Source organism: Carcharhinus amblyrhynchos, chromosome 30 (assembly GCF_965287045.1).
Source record: "Carcharhinus amblyrhynchos chromosome 30, sCarAmb.v2.hapA, whole genome shotgun sequence".
In the NCBI taxonomy this organism is placed as follows: Eukaryota; Metazoa; Chordata; class Chondrichthyes; order Carcharhiniformes; family Carcharhinidae; genus Carcharhinus; species Carcharhinus amblyrhynchos.
Genome location: NC_137353.1, coordinates 18,524,957 through 18,546,771, shown reverse-complemented (window position 1 = coordinate 18,546,771; position 21,815 = coordinate 18,524,957). Strand labels below are relative to the sequence as shown.

Genomic DNA, 21,815 nt, shown 5'->3' with positions numbered 1-21,815 from the left:
GTGAAATAATTCGCATTTAACATCTTTAAAACGACCCTAGGAACAGTGGTCAGCACTGCTACCTCACAGCGCCAGGGACCTGGGTTCAATTCCAGCCTCGGGTCATTGTCTATGCAGAGTCTGCACGGGTTTCCTGTCCAAAGATGTGTGGGTTAAGTGAATCAGCCGTGGGAAACGTGCGGAGGACGGCCTGGGTCAGTAGTTCTGTCGGAGAGTCAATGCCTCTCGGTCTTTCGGGTCGAACCAAGCAAACAAACTTAAATTACATTCAGACAAAGAAAAAGGGGGCAGCTCCCCAAAAGGAGGGGGAACGGCCTGAACAGAAACAAAAAGTACAAAGGAAACTTAAGACATGTCAAATCAAAATGTGATTGTCGGGGTCTATAAGGCACCTCAGCCCCTGCGATGCCCAACAGGCACGGAAGGCCTCAACTGTGCCCGTAGACACCGCGTGCTCCCTCTCCAGGGACACCCGGCCGTGGTAGAGGGGTTCTGCTGTGCGAGAGGGTGAAATAATTCGCATTTACGTAACATTTTTAAAACGTGCCTAGGAACAGTGGTTAGCACTGCTGCCTCACAGCGCCAGGGACCCGGGTTCAGTTCCAGCCTCGGGTCATTGTCTATGCAGAGTCTGCACGGGTTTCCTGTCCAAAGACGTGTGGGTTAAGTGAACCAGCCATGGGAAACGTGCGGAGGGCGACCTGGGTCAGCAGTTCTGTCGGAGAGTCAATGCCTCTCATGTACGGTCAGGAATTTATGACTCTATGGAGCATTATCAAAGAGTACTTGCCACCTAGACACATAAGAAAATAAATGCAAACTAAAAAACAGAAATTGTCAATAAACTCAGCAGGTGTGGTAGCATCTAGAAAGAGAAACAGAGTTATATTTTGAGACTATGACTTTTTCATAGCTGAAGAGGGATAAAACGTGACAGGGAAAAGGGGAATAGAGTAGGTGAGGATAGGTGGCAGCCAAGGTGAGTTTCAGGAAACATTGTCAGTGATAAAGGAAGTGGTTTTAAGAAGCATTTTAAAGGACAGGGAAATACAGAGTAATATAGTGACGGGATTCCATAACTTTAATTTTATTGCAGTGTTAATGTAAACCTTTAATATGAAATTTCCCAGTCACCACACTTTGGCACCAGTTCAGGTCAGTGCATCTAACCAGCACATCTTTCAGACTGTGGGGAGGAAACCCACACAAACACAGGGAGAATATGCAAACTTCACATAGACAGTGACCTGAACCAGGAATCAAACCCAGGTCCCTGTTGCTGTGAGGCACTACTGTTAACCACTGTGCCACCAGAGCACTCGATAATGAGATAGCATAGCTGCTATTGGTGATGGATTGTCGAAAATCAGAGTTGGAGGAGAACAGAGATCTAAATGGATAGCTGGGCTTGAGGAGAGAGGAATGAGGCCATATAGGGATTGGAAAACAAGATGAGATTTTTAAATCCAGGGAATACCAGAGTCAATGTAGGTGTGCAAGTAGAATCATAGAAACCCCTACAGTGCAGAAAGAGACCATTTGGCCCATCGAGCGTACATCGACCACAATCCTACCCAGGCCCTATCTCCATATCCCTACATATTTACCTGCTGATCCCTCTAACCTACACATCTCAGGACACTAAGGGGCAATGTTACCATGGCCAATCAACCTAACGCACACATCTTCTGGACTGTGGGAGGAAACCCACACAGACATGGGGAGAATGTGCAAACTCCAGACAGACAGTGACCTAAGCCAGGAATCAAACCCAGGCCCCAGGCGCTGTAAAGCAGCAGTGCTAACCACTGTGCTACCGTACCACCCAAGTGGAAAATCATTGGTGAAGTAGCCAAAGATGAGTATCTCTAAAAGACAAAACTTACATTTCCAGACAAGCAATCATAGTCAATATAAGGCAAGACAAAAACTATCAAGCAATCTGAGAGAAATATAGAAAGCAACAAAAGGACTTAAGAAAATATTAACAGCTTCAAAATTGTGAAACAAAAAACTTGTCAGGAATATACAATTAAGAAAAAGCAGCAATATAGGTCCATTATAGTGTGTTACAAACCCAGTGGGAAACTCTGGGGTGTTTTGTGGAGTCAGTCTAGATTGTGAGTTTTGCACTTTGAATTTTGCCACAGGTAAGCATAAGATGTTTCACTCCAGGTATGATTCAAATGACCCACTAAGAGCTTTTATCAAACAAAGTTTATTTAAGAATACAATTATCATACAAGACAATTAACAACACCTTTTACCAATTACAAACAAGAAAACAACCATGATATTGTAGAAACCTTAACAGCTACAGGTACTGATTTAGCACAAAAAATATGCTCATGTGATGCTGGATCTTGCAGCTTTGCAACCCCTGTTGTAAATCAGTCCTTTGGATAGAGAATTGAAACTGACTTTCCAGTCCTGGAGTTTCAGCATACTGAGATAGAGCCACTGCTTGTCTCTAGTTTCTACCTAGCAAACGACCAATAGCAGAATTTCACTCTATGGAGAAAAAGGCAAGAAAGACTACAGCCAGTCTGCAGTCCAAACAACTTCCAACAAACTGGAACTAAATCCCTTGTTAAAAAGCTGTCCCAAGGTACCACCTAACCTATCAAGCTCCACCCATCACTTCAAAAAGGGTAATACAACCCCAGGACATCACATTAGGCCAAATTAAAAATAATTGAAAAGCCCATTTTTAAACAGCAATAAAAGAACATCTAGTTAGGCAACTCAGTGCCACGATGAAAAAAAGTTACTCGTGACTGAAGAGAACATGCTTAAAATATGTTTCTTAAAAGGCACAGTCGCACCACAACAGGCAAAGCAAAACAAAATAAAATAAATTACGGAGAAAGTTATGGATTTAATACAAGTAACAATGTTAGAATGAAGAAAAAAAACATTTAAACTAAATTCCTAAGACATGATGTTTTTAATTCCACTGAAGCAAAATGTAAGGAATTGAATACTATTTCAAAGCTCTGTAGCTATGGAAATGTTCTATTAGATTGAAAATATGTTTGTAACTATAGAGTGAGAAACCAGGCAACTTAGCAGTCCTGTCAGTTGTGGGAAGCTATCAAAATTCATCATCAGGAATAGTGCCCAAAAACTTAAGCAGAGCAGAGAGCCAACAAAGATTTGTTAAGGACATGTCACATGAGATTAATTTATTTGAATGCTTTGAGAAGGGGTTGCTAACAAAGATAGGTAAAGGAATCAACAAATATTATCCAAATTAACTTGCAGAAGGAATTTGCTACTGTTGCACTGAAGAAATCATCAAAACTACAAATACACTGTATTGGACTGGAAACTGGCAATGGTGGGGATAAAAATACTCAGGTGGCAGGAGTGACATGCTCTGGAATGTTATGGGGGCCTCAACTTAGTTGAAGAAAGAGACTCAGATATGCGAGGTGATACCAAATGAGTAGAGACAGTTTAGTCCAGATAGAAGTAGAAAATTACAAAGAGAAATTAGAGAGTTCAAGTGAGTGGGTAGTATTATGGCAAATTAATTCAATGTGGGCTAGTAAAAGTCATTCACTTTGCACTCAAGATAAATCAGAAAATCTACCAGGGACCATACTGTGAAATTCTCTCCACAAACTCCTCTACCTCTCCATCCTCATTTAAAATTCTTTTTAAGATCCACATCTTTGACTAAGTTTTTGATCACCTTTCCAAACATCTCCATCTCTAATTTAGCATCTATTTGTGCCTTATCATACTTCTGTGAAACACCCTGGGCAATTTCCCTACACCAAGAGAAAGAAGGAAGAAGACTTGAAAATACACTTTTAAAAAGGCTGTTAATAATATCACACTGTTTAGTTCGTATTTAAATACTTTTTTTAATGCATTTTAGAAAATGTACAAAGAAAAAATACACAAATATCACACAGATTTATGTTTTTAATTTATAAAATGTTCTTCTGCTCAGCCAGTTTATTCCATCTAGCAATACTGTACAAACCAAGGTTTCAAGCCCCCTCCACATACCACAACCAGTCTCAGGTCTGCTCCCTCCTGTCTTGTGAAAGCCAGAACCTTGCACACCATCGACTAATTCATTATGGAGCCTGGGATGGCTGCAGAATCTAGATAAGCATGATGCATTTGTACAATGCTGTATAATTGCTCTACAGTCTGTTCAGAGAAAGTCTGACCACTAAATTAAAAAGCATTGCCTAATCATGCTGGAGATAGGCTATTCCAAGCCCAAACTAGAACCATAACATTACACCAAATTTCATCTCATCCTCATTGAATGCAGCACAATGCAAAATGCATGGTTAAACCACAAGTACAAGGGGGTAAAACCCAAAGGTGTCAATTTGTAATTTGACCTCTACTCATGTTTCACCTTGTAACAAGTTTGAAACTTCTCAAACTCCAAAAATCAATTCAATGATGAAACATACCCACTGCCTTGGGATCTGTTTCATTTGGCATTGTGGCCATGGGATCTGATGTGCAATCAGAATGTTTTCTGAGCTCTCTCCTCAACATACAACTGCATCTGAAAAAAATGTTTTAAAAAAAAGAATTAAGTGCAAATCTGTGTATACAGTGGACTACAGTACTGCTGAATATATCAGTTTATAAGAGTCAGTGTTATCATATTCTGATATAATCTATGAAGCAGCAGCTACAATAAACTGAGGTAATTCGACAACTGCAATTGGCAGCCAATGGTTTCAGAAGTGCATAGAAAACAAACTAGATGATCCTTCATGTGGTATTTTCAACAAATGGCCTCACTTGCTGTCCAAAGCTACTAACCAATGCAGTCTTCTGGCCAAAAAATTGTTTCATAAACATCTAACAACTTTGCAATCGAAGCTCATGAGCTACTGCACAAGAAACTCAAACAAAACACAAGACATCCCTTGCTAGAATTAAAGTTGTTACCTTTAAGATATCTGATGTCATAGTTTTTAGTGGGATTAACCGTGGCTCCCGCATGTTCACTTCCTGTTCATCAGCATGGATCCATGGAAAGTCCTAACAGGGAATAAGCAAACAAAATGGTGAAGATGAAACACAGCATTAATTGGTCTTCATTGTGTATTTGTTCTCAGAGTTGAGGAATCTGTTTATTCCTAGTTGCCCCAAAGTGGTGGTAGTTGATCTTTTCCTCTAATTGCTGCAGACCTTTATGGTGATGGTGCTCCCAGAATGGTGATGGTAGTGAATTTCGGGATATGTCCAAGTCAGGTAAACATGTGACTTGAGAGAAACTCGCAGGTGACACTGTCCCACATGATGTTGCTGCTCATAATCTTTTAGTGCAGGTTATTGGATTGGAGGTGTTGAAACAAACTTTACACTAGTGGTGTAGATGGTGATACTGAATCAAATGGGTGGTGTTTTGAGGAGGATGTTGCATCTACTCCATCAAAGTAAATGCAGAATTCTGTCACAATCCTTAACTGAGCCTTCTGGATGACAAGGAGGCTATGAAGGGCCAGGTGGTGAATCCTTTGCCCTGGCCATAGTGACGATATTGCCAATTCAATTAAGCTAATGGTCGATGTTGTTGATGCTGACAACTGGAAGGTCTGAGGAGATTACTGGATATTTGTGGAGTTCTCACCTTCCAAAGGTTGCCCGAATGTCTAATGCCATTCCTAACTAGATTTGGTGAACAAAGCTTTTCTCTGATCCAATGACTGGAGACATGTATAATGTTAACTTACACAATTATTGATACATTGCACACTACAGACTTTAGCCCCCTACGTCTACCCAGATGGTCTACTCACCTTTATCACCTGAATTTTCTCCATGTTTCGAGTGGCAACATCTCGAGTATGAACCAATACAGTAAAGGTACAGCCTAGAAATAAATAGCACAATTCTAATGATACAAATAAAGAAAACTCAGGCGCAATTTATCCCAGCTCCTGCATTAAGCATCGGTTTGTAAATTTCTAAAGTCATGCTCCCTCAATCACCTGACAACTAGTCCACAGAGTCCTGCAGACCTAGAAAGTCACAAGCTCAATTGCCAGTCTGCATCTGGGGAAACAGGGCTAAAAGTGCTTCAGTGATATATTGAGGGTGTTACATGGTCAAAGGTTTGGTGCAATGGATGAATCATTAAACTGCCTGCCTATCCAAGAGCAAGTAAGTAATCAAACCTACGGCACTACTCACAGAAGAGCAGGTTGTTCTCCTGGAATTATGGAAACAATACTAACAAAAACAAATTATCTAGTTATTGATTTGCTTGATGCATTACTATGTTATACATGTATTAGCCATACATTTGTCTACTGAAGAGTAAGATTTCAAAGAATTCATATCTGTTGTGAAGGACTTTATTTCATGCTTTCAAGTCCTAGGAATGCCGAAAGTTATCTTTGTCTCTATATCAGGGATAAAAAAAAAGAGGCGGTGTTGACAATTACATTCAGCTATGATATTACTCAGTGAAATGAGTTGACAGAAATCACTATCCAGGCTTGAAAATCAAGAATTGAAGGTTTGAATGTGCTTTTAGTGTTTTTTAATCTGTTTTTTGAAGGAAATATACAACATCCATAAACATCAAGAGGAAAAAACATAGGTGAACAATTTGGGCTGAGAATCAGGAGACTGTTCCACATGTTCTAAGATTCTGAAGAGGAACTGATGCCTATGAAACCATAACCCTGAAGAAGTAGTTGCCTTCAATAGAGGAGGGGAGAATGTAGCCGTGAAAAGTTGCTTTTCCAAAAAAGTGCATAAAGAACAGTCAGATTGCATCCAGTCAGCTTTTCCTGGATGGCTAGCCGAAGGAAGCAAAATTCACAAGTGCCATGACTTTGGGCCCAACAAACACAACCGTAACCAAAATTTACCTGGGGGGTTACTGTCAAGAATCGCATCACAAACACTGATCTTCAAGATTGATGCTCGAAGCAGCTGTTCGACATGGGACAGAAGCGAGTCAGAGCTGTAAAAACAACAATAAGGAAGATTAATAGATCTCACAGGAAAATCCAACCAACATAAGTGCCCTTATCTACCCTTTCCTCCCATTTACACCACTTCTGAGGGCACTGGATCTTCCTGGATGTTGCTCAACTGGCCTTTGGTATTCAGTGGTGGACAGTCTCCAAAATGTTGGTCTCAATGTTTATTTGACCGTGGGATTAACACAAACATGTATGATCCTGACCTCACCTGTATAATTCTATGAACCACAGAGAAAATGCCGATGCACATTCCCATGCCTCTCTCTCCTTTTCGCTCCTCACCTTTTTTTGCAAAGGATCCCAGGCTGCTCTATCATCCACTCTTATGATGTCAGCCTCAGGAACAAGCCAGTCTGTTTCAGTATTACAGCAACCCCTCATTCATTGGGTTAAAAGAGAATATCAGCATAATAGGGAGTTGCTGACAGTGAGAAAGAGTCAGAAATAAAAAAAATCTGTTCCAGTTTTTCAACTTGTTTACGATCAATCCTCAGGAGATGTTAGCGAAGTTTGTCAAACTCCTCAGAATTGTAGACGGGTCTGTCAATGTCTGGGGGAGGGAAAACAGTCTTGCATTTGGTGATGGGGGGAGGGTGGGTTGGGGGGCAACTAGGGGAAAATCATTCGTCACAAAAGAATGCTGCACTCTCCCTTTTGCCCTCCTATATTTCCAGAGTTGCTGTTATATACGTTGTCAGAATCTTCCATTCAAATTTTCAAACCAGATCCATATATTTTTGGGTGTTAAGGACATCAAGGGATCAGATGGGAAAATGGAGTAAAATTTAGAAGTTCAGGCATGACCTTAGAATGACAGGTCTGGCTGAAATGGCTATATAGCCAACTCCTACTAACGTTTGTATGGTGTGCAATTTCCCAGTAAAATTTTGATTCCTTTTCAATACACTGTGTACAAAGTACAAGTACCGTGTTAACAAAGTAGCTCAGAGGTTAAATAGTGTGTGTGTAACAAAGGAAGTCAAATGTTAGTTATTTTGTGTAAAAGGAAGTAAAATCAGAGGTTAAATATTTTGTGTATAACAAAATTGATGTCTGTAGTGCTACAAAACTGTAGTAGCATTTGATACCTCTGTGGTAAGTTGGTTGGAATACAATAAAGGAGATTTGTTGTACAATAATTTGAGAGCCTGAGTGTCTTTATCCACAGCATTAATTGATCCAAGTTAGAGAACAACGCATTCATAATTCCGAGTGCATTTTCTGACCCAGCCAAGTTGTTATGGATCTGCCCTGCATTAGTTCATTATACCTACTGATCTCAGAATTTTTCATGGGATTGCCTGCTTCAGTGTAGCAGTACAGGGAGCAGGAACAGGGTTACAATATTTAGAATCATGATAAAAGAAATATCTAACAATGGTATTAAGAAGTGTTCAGTTTGAAACAAAGGGATTAAATCAGCCCTGCTAAGTTTAATTGTAACAATTCCAGGAATTTGATTGATCGTTTGGTTACGTAGGGTAGTAAAGGTAAAGTCATCATAGTCCCAGATGACCATAGGCTGTGACTGGTGGTGACTTAACTGAGGAACACTACACTTCAGGCAAGGAACTAGGTTGAGAAGGCGGTGCCTTCATGAGTGACCTCAGCTAGTACAGGAATTGAACCCACATTGTTGGCGTTGCTCTGCAAAATTACAAGTTCATGAGATATAGGAGCAGGATTAGGCCATTTGGTCCATCGAGTCTGCTCCGCGGTTCAATCATGGCTGATTGGCTCCTTATTCCCTTTTTCCTGCCTTCACCTCATAACCTTTCAACCTATTGCCAATTAAAAATCCATCTAACTCCTCAAATTTACTCACTGTCCCAGCATCCACCGCACTTTGGGATGGTAAATTCCACAGATCTACAACCCTTTGGGAGAAATAGTTTCTCCTCAACTCAGTTTTAGGATAAGGGGTAGGAAATTTAAAACAATGACCTCTCATCCTAGGAGGCCTTACCAGTGGAATCATTAACCAGCTGTCCAGCCGAATGAGCTAAACCAACACCTATGTAGGTAGTACAAGAAACAGAAAGCTAAAATAACCTCACCTGACAGATAGTAGGGGAGGCTGGGAAATCTCAAAGACAAAGCGCTCCACAGGATGATGCTCCTTATCCAGGATCACCACCACCATTCGATCCACCTCATTCTAAACAAGGAAAAAGATTGCAAGTCACAGTCCATTGGCAACTCTTCCCAAGCAGCTGATCACCCACATATTAACAGACGTAAACCAAGATTGGCAGGCACCTGCAATAGTCCTTCAAGTAACAGTTTCTGCTGATACAAAGACAGCAGATGGGGGAAACCGATACTTTGCTAGATTTCGCTGACTTTTCATTAATCTACTTGTTCTTGAGAGGTGGGTGAAAACTGTCCCTTAATGCAGAGTTTGTGATGTACAGATCTCTGTACATCTTACAGAGATGTAAGGGGGTGGCTCTTTCTTAGCATTAGGGGCTTAGATGGAGAGAAATTTGTTGTGTGTATTCAAAAGGAAGTTCTCATTCAGTATGTGGATGGCCTGACCAGAAAGGGGGCAAAATTTGGTTTCTTCTTGGAAAATAAGGAAAGGCAGATGACAGAAATGTTAGTGAGGTATCACTTTGGGACCCGTGATCATAATTCCATTAGTTTTAAGATAGCTATGGAGAATGATAGGTCTGGCCCAAAAGTTAAAATTCTAAATTGGGGTAAGGCCAATTTTGATGGTAGTAGACAGGAAGGTTGATTGGGGAAGTCTGTTGGCAGGCAAAAGGACGTCTGGTAAGTGGGAGGCTTTCTAAAGTGTGTTAACCAGAGTTCAGGGTAAGCACATTTCTTGTAGAGTAAAGGGCAAGGCTGATAGAAGAAGGGAACCCTGGATGACTTGGGATATTGAAAACCTGGTCAAATAGAAGGAGGAGGGATATGACGTGCATTGGCAGCTGGGACCAAGTGGATTCCTTAAACAATGTAGAGAGCGTCAGAATAGAGTTAAGAGAGAAATCAAGAGGGTAAAAAGGGGACACAAGATTTCTTTGGCAGGTATGGCAAAGAAGAATCCAAAGAGCTTTACAAATACAAAGGGCAAAAAAAGAGTAACTAGGGAGGGAGTAGGGTTTCTTAAAGATCACCAAGGTCAACTATGGACAGAGCCACAAGAGATGAGTGAGATCCTAAATTAATATTTCTCATCAATATTTATTTCTGAGAAAGCCATGGATGTTAGGGAACTTGGGGAAATAAAGTGATGTCTTGAGGGGTGTACATATTACAGAGAAGGTAGTGCTAGAAGTCTTACAGCATATCAAGGTAGATAAACCCCCAGGGTCTAATGAAGTGTACCCCAAGACATTGTGGGAGTAGGAAGGAAATTGCAGGTTCCCAAGGAGAGAGATTTGAATCATCAACAACCACAGGTGAGGTGCTTGAAGATTGGAGGGTGGCAAATGTTGTGCTGTTGTTTAAGAAGGTCTGCAGGGAAAAGCCTGGGAACTACAGGCCAATGAGCCTAATGTCTGTAGTGATAAGTTGTTGGAAGGTTTTTTAGGAGACAGAATCTACAGGTATTTAGAGAGGCAAAGACTGATTAGGGACAGTCATGGATGGAAAATCATGTCTCATGAATTTGACTGAGTTTTTTGAAGGGGTAACCAAGAAGTAGATGAGGGCAGTGCAATCGACATTTTTTACATGGACTTTAGCAAGGCCTTTGTTTAATAAGGTACCACATGGTAGGTTGTTGTACAAGGTTAAATCTCACGGGATCCAGGGTGAGATAGCTAATTGGATCGAAAATTGGCTTGACGATAAGATGGTTATAGAATGTTGTTTTTCAAACTGGAGGCCTGTGACCATATAGAAAGGATATTATTAAACTAGAAAGAGTGCAGGAAAAAAATGACTAGGATGCTACTGGGACTTAATGGTTTTAGGTATAAGGAGAGACTGGATAGATTGAAACGTTTTCCCTGCCACAAAAGAGACACCGAGACAATTATTCTTTGTAATCATATTTTAATTTATATATTTTATTAGTACGGCAATACAGTGGTTAGCATTGTTGCCTCACAGCGCCAGGGACCCAGGTTTGATTCCTGGCTCAGGCCACTGTCAGTGTGGAGTTTGCACATTCTCCCTGTGTCTGCGTGGGTTTCCTCCCACAGTCCAAAGATGTGCAGGTTAGGCTGATTGGCCATGCTAAATTGTCAGGGGTACGGGGTAGGGGTAGGGGGAGATTAGCAGGTAAATATGTGAAGTTATGAGATTAGGGTGGGATTGTTGTCGGTGTGGGCTTGATGGGCCAAATGTCGTCCTCCTGTACTGTAGGGATTCTATGATCTATGTCTAATCTTTGAAAATGATAGCATGTGTGAGGGGTGAGCAAGACTGTGTTTAAAAGAAAAGGGGCAAATGTGGGATAAGCAACCTTTACTTTTAAACTTAAAAATGATTTGCTGTTCAATTATTTAAATTAGAACAATCACTCAAGATAAAAATAACTTACAAAACATACTGATCGGGGCATCATGAAAACACAAATTTTGTCCACAACAAAAATCTACATTCATATAAATAGCTGTACATGATGATGGAAACAGCCAATTAAAAGATTTCCTCACCTTTTCAATCAGAGGTTTGATGCAGTGCAGCGTATCCTGGATGTATTGGTTAAGCTCTGGGTGGCACGACATCTAGACAAACAGTATTCAAAAATTACATCATTCAGCAAAAAAGTGATTCTCAACTTTAAATAAAGAATGAAATCCCAATGTCAGCTCCATAACAAACAAGCTTAAAAATGTTGTGACCAAGTGGTGTAGTGTGATACAACGTTCAGAAAATAAACTATGAACTGCAAATCATTGCTTCAGACTATTAACAAGCTGGAAGCTCATACATTGTCTCACCTGGACAGGAACATTATATTTCTTCCTCTTCTGAAAGATTCCTATTGGATAAACCTCCCGGACATACAGGATCATGTGAATAGCCACTTCTAGAAATTCACACAATACATCTGCAACCACTGGAGAGACAGAAGATGAGACCAGTTACATGGGTAACAAATTGGGACAAAACTTGTCGTGTATGCCTGGGTTTCAGGCAAATATAGGGAAGAGAAACAACTATTAAAAAAAGATTGAATGCTATTGGACCTACACTGCACAAAGCATTGTCAGGCAATTGCTAGAGACTTCCATATTTCTGTCAGAGGACTGCAGAATAAATACTGTATTTAAATTTCTGTTTCTAATCACCACCAACAACTCCACCAGAAGTGCACATGCCAAAGTAAAGAAGAGATTAGGTTCAGTTATGATGTCCCCAACACTGACTCGTCCAGTAACTACTCAGGCAAGCTTCAACAGGCAACCAGTTGCATCAAACTGTACCCCAATCAGTCAGCTGGAGCAGACGAGTGAAGGAGCAGAGAGATAAGATTTTACCTGTTAAAAACCTGTTTAAATAAGTTTAAAGCACTTTGTTCTTTGTAGAACTGTTTAAAGCATTTATTTATTGTATTTACTGCTTTAAGAATTCTGAGGCAGTGGTTAGAAGGAGTTGTGGGCCAGCCAGCTTTAAATCAGCGCCAGGTTTAAAAGGAGGCCTGGTGTAGACAGCAGGCAGCGTCTGAGCGGGCAGCAGAGTGAGAGGGAAGTAGAGTGAGCAATTAGGGCTTAATATCAAAAGGGCTTTGGAGAAAAAGGGCCAGGTGAGTTCGTGTGGAAATTTTCAATACCACTAGTGAATAATGGAGGGGCATGTGATGTGTGGTTTCTGTATGACGTGGGAACTGGTGGACCCCAGGGTCCTCCCAGTGACCATGTCTGCAGTAAGTGCAGGTTGCTGGAGGAGCTCCAGCTCAAGGTAGATGAGCTGGCCTCTGAGCTACAGACACTGAGGCTCATCAGGGGGAGAAAGGGTGCCATTGTCAATGGGATGTCGCATCTGGGCTGCAGAGGAACCTGGAGTGGGAGGGTGAGAATCTGGTCGTAGTGGTTCATGTGGGTGCCGATGACGTAGGCAAAATGCAAACTGAGGATCTGGGGAGGGAGTATGAAAAGCTGGGAATGGAATTAAAAAGTAGAACCGACAAGGTGGTCATCTCTGGGTTACTGCCTGAACCGAGTGCAGACGGGCGTAGGGTTGATAGGATTAAGGAAGTGAATGGGTGGCTCAGGGATTGGTGTGGGAGGAATGGGTTTGAATTTATGGGGCATTGGCAGCAGTATTGGGGTAGGTGGGACCTGTTCAGGTGGGATGGGGTTGGTCTGAACCGTGCTGGGATCAGAGTGCTGGCTAATCGTGTAAAGAGGGCTGTAGACAGGGCTTTAAACTAATTAGGGGGGGGAGGGTGTGAGGGTAGGTGACATTACGGGGTCTAAAGTTAAGGAGACGGTACAGGTAAGGATAGAGGCCGAGGATGTCCCAATAATAGAGGGAGTAAGGGGCGTGAGTATGGTTGGTGGCGTTCCAGCAAATAAGGTCCAGGTGAAGGCTGGGATGAAGGTGCTTTATCTGAATGCGCGAAGCATTAGGAATAAAGTGGATGAGTTGGTGGCGCAGATCGACACAAATGGATATGATCTGGTGGCCATTACAGAGACGTGGCTGCAAGGTGACAGGGACTGGGAGCTGAATGTCCAGGGGTATCAAGTGTTTAGGAAGGATAGGCAGGAGAGAAAAGGTGGGGGCATAGCTCTGCTGATTAAGGATAGCATCAGGGTGGTAGCAAGGGATGATATTGGAGCCAAGGAGCAGAACGTGGAATCGTTGTGGGTAGAGATTAGGAACAGCAAAGGGAGGAAGACGCTGGTGGGTGTCATCTATAGGCCCCCCCAATGATGATCTGGAGGTGGGGCGGGCTGTTAACGCGCAAATAAGTGCAGCGTGCAGGAATGGAACGGCCATAGTTATGGGGGATTTCAATCTGCATATTGATTGGTCGACCCATGTTGGACGCAGTGGGCTCGAGGAGGAGTTCTTGGAATGCTGCCAGGATAGTTTCCTGGAACAGTGTGTGTTGGAGCCGACGAGGGAGCAAGCTATCTTGGATCTGGTGCTATGTAATGAGGCGGGTAGAATTAGGGAACTTGCGGTGAAGGATCCTCTTGGGGACAGTGATCATTGTATGGTGGAGTTTCTGGTGCAGATGGAGGAGGAGAAAGTGGGTTCCCGGACACGCATCCTTTGTTTGAACACAGGGGAGTACGGTAGGATAAGAATTGGCGAATGTGGACTGGGGGAGCGCGTTGGAAGGTAGGTCTGCTGAGGAGCGGTGGAGGATCTTTAAGGAGATCTTTCTTGGTTCTCAGCAGAAATTTATTCCGATGGTCAAAAAGGACCGTAGGAGGAGAGGTAATAAGCCGTGGATAACGAAGGAGGTGAAGGGAAGTGTTAAATTAAAAGCGGAGGCGTTTAGAGTAGCTAAGAGTAGTGGGCAAGAAGAGGATTGGGAGAGGTTTAAATGTCAACAAAGATTGACAAAGAAGTTGATAAAGAAGGGTAGGAGAAACTATGAAGCTGGGCTAGCGCTTAATATAAAAAAGGATAGCAAGAGTTTTTATAAATATATAAAAAGGAAGAGGCTGGCTAGGGTGAACGTTGGTCCCTTAGAGGATGAGAAGGGGGACTTAGTGGTAGGGGATGGGGATATGGCTGAGGTCTTCAATAACTTTTTTGTTTCGGTCTTCACGGAGGAGGACGTGAATAATTTGCCGAATGTTAGCGATGGAAAGGTGGTAGGACTGGAGGGTCTCGATGACATTACTGTTACTAGAGAGGTGGTGCTCGACAGACTGGAGGGGCTGATTGTGGACAAGTCCCCAGGACCGGATGGAATGCATCCAAGGGTCCTGAAAGAAATGGCGGAGGTGATAGTGGATGCCTTGGTGGTTATTTTCCAGACGTCGCTGGATTCCGGGGAAGTGCTGGAAGATTGGAAAACGGCTAATGTTACGCCGTTGTTTAGGAAGGGTGCCAGGCAAAAGGCGGGGAATTATAGGCCTGTTAGTTTAACGTCTGTGTGGGTAAAATGTTAGAATCCGTCATCAAGGAGGAAATAGCGAGGCATCTTGAGGGGAACTGCTTGATAGAGCAGACGCAGCACGGTTTCGTTAAAGGGAAGTCGTGTCTGACAAATTTACTGGAGTTCTATGAGGATGTGTCTAGGGCGGTGGATAGAGGAGAGCCAGTGGATGTGGTCTTTCTTGATTTTCAGAAGGCGTTTGACAAGGTACCTCACAAGAGGTTATTGCAGAAGGTCAGGGGGCATGGAGTTGGGGGTAGGGTGTTAGCGTGGATAGAGGACTGGTTGTCAAATAGGAGGCAGAGAGTGGGGGTCAATGGGTGCTATTCGGATTGGCGGATGGTGACAAGTGGAGTGCCCCAGGGGTCGGTGCTGGGGCCTCAGCTATTTACCATTTATATAGATGATCTGGAGGAGGGAACCGAGGGTAGGGTGTCGAAATTTGCTGATGACACCAAAATTGGTGGAAAGGCAAATTGTGCGGAGGGTGGGGAGAGTCTACAGAAGGATCTAGATAGGCTGGGCGAATGGGCCAGGAAATGGCAAATGGAATTTAATGTTGGCAACTGCGAGGTGGTCCACTTTCATAGGAATAATGGTAGGAAGGATTATTACTTACGTGGAGAAAAACTGCAGCAGGTGATGGTGCAGAGGGACCTCGGGGTCCTTGTGCATGAGTCGCAAAAACCCAGCTTGCAGGTGCAGCAGGTGGTCAGGAAGGCGAATGGGATGCTGGCCTTCATCGCGAGGGGGATTGAATATAAAAGTAGGGAGGTCTTGCTGCGGCTGTATAGGGCGTTGGTGAGGCCGCAGCTGGAGTACTGTGTGCAGTTTTGGGCGCCGTACTTACGCAAGGATATTTTGGCCTTGGAGGGAGTGCAGAGGAGGTTTACTAGGCTGATGCCAGAGTTGAGGGGGTTGAGCTATGAGGAGAGGCTGAATAGATTAGGCTTGTACTCGTTAGAGTTTAGAAGAATGAGGGGAGATCTCATTGAGACGTATAAGATGATGAATGGGATGGATAGGATAGAGGTGGAGAGACTCTTCCCGCTCAGAAAGGATAGTAGGACTAGGGGGCATAGCCTCAAGATAAAGGGGGGGGCGGTTTAGAACAGAGTTGAGGAGGAACTTCTTCACTCAAAGGGTGGTGAATCTCTGGAATTCTCTGCCCGTTGAAGTGGTGGAGGCTGCCTCTCTAAATATTTTTAAGACGCGGGTTGATGGGTTTTTGATGAGAGAGGGGATTAAGGGTTATGGGGAGAGGGCGGGAATGTGGAACTGAGGCACGACAGATCAGCCATGATCTTATTGAATGGCGGAGCAGGCTCGAAGGGCTAGTTGGCCTACTCCTGCTCCTATTTCTTATGTTATGTTATGTTCTAGTAGCTTCTGAAGGGAGCAAAAGGAGTCAATTGATAAAATAGTTTTTTAAAACATAATTTCATACAGAAAATCATTGACTAACAATGATTGAATAACAACAACTGCACCTTGTCCAAAATTGAGGTCTTGTCGTGTGAGCGTAGCCATGTCCAAGAACACCTGTCGGAGAAACAAAATCAACTGTAATTAATTCAGATGGCATGGTTAAAAATTGTTTATTCCTTATCCCACCTGCAGCTGAACAATATGTAATAAATAGTACCGACATAATTTACAGAAGCGTTAGTAAAAAAAACTGGCACTGAGCCATGTACAATATTCGGACAGGTGAACAAAAGCTTGATCCTAGGGGGTATCTTATAGGGGTAGAGAGCAAGTAATCCGTTTCCATATCTTAACACATTTTTTCTTTTGAAATGTGTGTTATGATTTTCATTGAGCATTCATCAGATCGAACATGTCAAATTCTATTATTTCAATTTTAGATCAATTAACATGTTGCCAGTTTCAGACAGAGTACCCCTGTTAACAGGGCCAGTATTGATATGTGGTCCAACACCGGTGCATTGGAAGGGTCAATGAATGTTTGAGCTGCGCATTAGTCAATGAAGTGTGGAGATATTAGTGAAACCCGTGCCTGAGGTAGCAGAGAAACCTTAGCCAAGGCCGGCTTCCCAGCAGCGAAACCGGGCACCAAGAATACTGGTTGTTGTCGCCACCGCCAGCTGTTGAGCACACTCTAAATTTACTCCGCCGGCTGGCTCATTGTTCCTCAGCGCCCCGCCTTAGGCCGCATCCTGACCTCACCGTGACCCTGCTGTTTTCCGGCCACGCATTGCGCCGTGATGTCACCAGCCTACGTGCCCGAACGCTGTCGCGCGCGCACGCGCGCTTCAATTTGAACTCAACGGAAACAACGCGAGTAGTGTCAATGTTGTGCCCTTTTCACCTCTTCCAGCTTTATACCTTCGCTCAGCACCCCCCTCTCTTTCTCTCTCTCTCTCTCACACACACACACACAGTCCACATAACCTCACCTCAGCCCTTCTTTCTCACACACACATCACCCACATAATCTTGCCTCAGCCCCACTCTCACACACATCTCGCACATATCCTCACCTCAATCCCTCTTTAATACACACACACACATTTTCCCCATACTGTCATCTCAATCCCCTTCTCGTTCACACACACACCTCCCACATACTCTCATCTCAGACCCCCTCTCACACACGCATCTTCCACATAACCTTATCTCAGCCCCTCTGTCACACAACCTCCCACATAGTCTCATCTCAGTCCCTCTCTCACACACCTCCCGCATACCTTCATCTCAGTCCCTCTCTCACACATCTTGCACATACCCTTATCTCAGTCCCTCTTAGAGACCTCCCACATACCCTCATCTCAGTCCCCCTCTCACACACCTCCCACATACCTTATCTCAGTCCCTCTCTAACACATACACATCTGCCCCATATTCTCATCTCAGTCCACCCCCCTCTCTCACACACAACCTCCCACATACTCTCATCTCAGTCCCCCTCTCGCACCTCCCACATACCCTTATCTTAGTCCCTCTCTCACGCACACCTCCCACATACTCTCATCCCAGTCCCACTCTCTCTCTCACACACACCTCCATATACCTTCATCTCAGCCCCCCTCTCACACACATACCTCCCACATACCTTCATTTCAGTCCCCCTCTCACACACACGCACACCTCCCACATAACCTCATCTCAGACCCCCTCTCACATACACACCTCCCACATACCCTCAGCTCAGTCCCTCTCTCACACACACTCCCATATACACTTCCTCACCCGCTCTATCCTCTTGCATTTGCCTTACTCCACCATTATATCCCATCTCACATCCTTCAGTCTCACTATTCACCTGATTTTTCATTCTTTAACTTCACCCCCAAACTGTAGGCAGCTATCCAGAGGGAAGAACAGGGAAGAAACATAAGCTTTTGCCAAATGGAACTTATTTGTCCAGACTTAATATCACACATCCAGCAACTTCCAAATCTGGACAACACACAGTATCAGCGGCATTCATCAGCATAGAACAAGAAGCCATTCGATGCAACACGTTGGCTGGTTGCTAGCACAATGTAAAAGGATAATACTACCTTAACTCCCATCTTGCCTCTCTCCCCATTTATCAGTTACCTGTGGTTCAAAAAGTTACCTGACTTTCTTTGAAAATCACTCATTTTTTCATACATTTGTGGTTTGATTGTTGGTTTCTGGTCTGCATGATGTATCCTATCTAGACTGAATATGATCTTACTCTTGAACTTGCTTTAAACCAGTTTATTAACGCCATATACAAGATAAGGGTATTCCAATCTCTGGAGAGAGTCTAGCATATGGCTGCTGATGTTACATACATCATAGCCTACATCATGCATGAGCACAAGTAACTATTCAATTAGCCCATTGCACTACGTTTACTTTCATATTTTCTAAAAACTTAACATGAAATTATGTTTTAATTACTTAAATTGTATTCCTGTAACCTCCTTTCACTGCTACAGATTCTATCCAACTCTTACTTCTGCTCTTCAGCCCTCTTCCCCCACCCCATGTCACTGATATGAGGGATTCAGTCTCCCACAGGTACTTGACTCTTTGGGAAGAGGCCTTGGGGACATGTGGGCATTCCTCTTTCTCTTGGGTGAAATAAGACAGCAACTTCACAGGACTGCTGGTAATCAGAGTGTAGATTTTAGGAGTGCTGAATTTGGAGGACCACAAATCCTTTTCAAAGAAAGACTAATCCAAGAGAGAAGACTGAAGATCATCAACACTTGAACTCTCTTGAACTTAAAAAAAACGAGGACTCTGTCAGGAATCTCCAGCTGCCTCAAAGCACTCTGGGGAAAGACCTGAGAAGACAAATGAGCACTGCTGAATTGAAGATGAAAAAGGTATTGAAGATCTGAGATTCTATCAAATCTTGACGAAGACGAGAAGAATGACACACTTCCAAAGGCTTGCAGCAAATGAGAAAAAGATGGCTTCATGATGTCAGCTTTGAAAGATTTGTTTCTTTCTGTAGGCAGGGGTAATATTGCCTTTTCTTTGCATGAGACTGTTCCACTGTGGAGAATCGGAAGAATTTTTGAGGATAAGAAGCTAAGTCAACATCATTGTCTACAATAGAATGAATCTCTGAGTTGATATGAAGCTAGATTTCTTGTACAGGACCATTAAGTTGTAGACCTCTGAACGTTCTGCGTCAGCCTTTGCTGTGAAAGATAGCCCTAGTGGGAGAAAATGTTTAGTTAGGGTTGACGTATGGGCATCAATTTACTTTCAGAAACAGGTGCTACCAACTCTTTGGCACTCTGATACTTTGAACTCAAGCATGGAATCAAGCGTGGTGTTCTTTCTGGAAGACTCATGGTTAACCATGAAACCTGTGATAGACTAGACATTGTTTTGGTAAGTTCAGTGGAATAAAGATCTGAATGTGGCTCAGTCACAAGAAACATAGCTGACTTCTCAAAAAAAATGACATCATATGATTTGGCTGTTGATTGGAATAAGGACACCACCATCCAGTAGATCATTGAATGCTACAATGACCTCTTCCTTCATTACCAACTCAGGTCCAAAAGGCTTCCTTGCACATAGTCACTGTCCATCGCAGTGGCTTCTGTATCTATCACCTCTGGATAAAGAACCAAGAGATCCACAATCTCAATATCTGCCCAGGATCTAGTGGATGGTGTTTCTGTAATGGAAAGTAATTCACTGCTTACTGAATAAACCTTCACAGATGCTATAGGCTGAGAGTCCACTGGTTCGATGTAAAACTTCAATATTTGTTCAAGAAATGCATCAAGCTGTGTAAATAGTAGTCATCATCCACTTTTGTTTAGGAATTCCAGTAATATGCTAATATCTCCACTCAATCAGGATGTGCATGGTTTGTGAACAACAAAGAAAATCAACAATTTTTGCCATTTGCAACGAAGAGGTGCAATTATGTGCCTTTTCTTGAAAGGTCTGTGCCACCCAGACTTTGCAATTTGCTATTTTCATTGATGAAGGGGTATTGGCTGAAGCCAATCCTGCTAGCATGCTAATGCCAGCTCTAGTGTTAATGTTAAAATTAGTGTCAAAATTAGTGTAACTTGCACGTCTATTCTATTAACCTATTACAACTACACTCACTGTGTACTAAATCAGTTAAAACTTTCCTTCATTTCTTCCTCCTCAAAACAGCAGAAATCGTTTTCTCCCAATTAGCTATCAAACTGCTTCATGTCCCAGTACATCGCAGAAAATTGTTTCCATTCATTGTAGTGCATAAATATTTTTATACAGCATTGAGAGGAATGTTGAATATTAACAACAGTCCCTACTAGTCCCCATATATGTAGACAAGACAAAGGTCCACAATTTAAAAAGTTTATTCATTGTTATCACTAATAGGCTTACATTAACACTGCAATGAAGTTATTGTGAAAATTCCCTAATTGCCACACTCTGGTGGTGCCTGTTCAGGTACAGAGGGAGAATTTAGCATGGCCAATGCACCTAATCATCATGCCTCTCCAGATTGTGGGAAGAAACGGACACCTGCAGGAAACCCATGCAGACACAGGAAGAATATGCAAACTCCGCACAGACAGTGATCCAAGCCGAGAATTGAGCCTGGATTTTCTGGCGCTGTGAGGCAGCAGTGCTAACCGCCGTGCGACCCCAGAATCAGCTCTTGGGCAGTGCTGAGTCAGGTAACATTAAAACATTCAGTTAAATTAAATTTCTCCCTTGTCCTTATCATCGTATTCCAAGTGTACAGAATTCAGAAATAGTTTTGTACCTAACTTTACAACCTGAGCACAATACAGCATTGGGCTATGCATTGTATCATTTAAGATTATACATTCTTTTCTGCATTCCCAGTTCATCTCAGATAGCAAAGGTAGCTCACCCCCATGGTGACTGTGTTATGCACAGTAATTGGCCTCACAACACCAGGATAAAGTCTAATAGGTTTATTTGGTAGCACGAGCTTTCGGAGCACTGCCCCTTCATTGGGTGACTCACCTGGCAAAGGGGCAGCACTCCGAAAACTCATGCTACCAAATAAACTTGTTGGATTTTAACCTGGTATTGAGACTACTTACTCCAGTCCAACTCCACATCATGACTGTGTTGTTAGGCGGTGTCAACATAGTAATAACAATCATCACAGATAACTTCATTGCCTTTTAGTTCATTCTTTGTAATATAACTAACTTGCTGTGACTCACCTATTGCTACTTAGCTAAGAGCTCCTCAGAACTCAGCAGCTGAATGATGCCATAATTGGTGAAAACATTGCAGCAATTTTGTTTTTGACATTGTTCAAATGAAAAAAGCATCAGTTAGTTAGATAGAACCGAAACAAAAATACA

General features: G+C 42.7%; 2 protein-coding genes across 2 annotated transcripts in view; one reads left to right on the top strand and one right to left on the bottom strand.

The window, feature by feature from the left end:
• Positions 1-54: 54 nt before the first annotated feature.
• LOC145360152 (draxin-like) overlaps positions 55-21,815 on the top strand; it is a 49,418-nt gene continuing 27,657 nt past the window's right edge. Inside the window, exon 1 of the mRNA XM_080215142.1 lies at positions 55-194. The gene's annotated coding sequence lies outside the window, so the exon portion shown is untranslated. The remainder of the gene's footprint in view (positions 195-21,815) is intronic.
• On the bottom strand, positions 2,213-17,211 carry mad2l2 (mitotic arrest deficient 2 like 2). The gene is made up of 9 exons (XM_080215149.1): positions 17,027-17,211; positions 16,497-16,548; positions 11,885-12,003; positions 11,597-11,668; positions 9,041-9,141; positions 6,867-6,961; positions 5,787-5,860; positions 4,933-5,025; positions 2,213-4,540 (listed from the first exon to the last, which is right to left on the bottom strand). Exons 2-9 carry the CDS (start codon positions 16,534-16,536, stop codon positions 4,499-4,501), a joined length of 636 nt encoding a protein of 211 aa, XP_080071275.1. The 5' UTR covers positions 16,537-16,548; positions 17,027-17,211; the 3' UTR covers positions 2,213-4,498.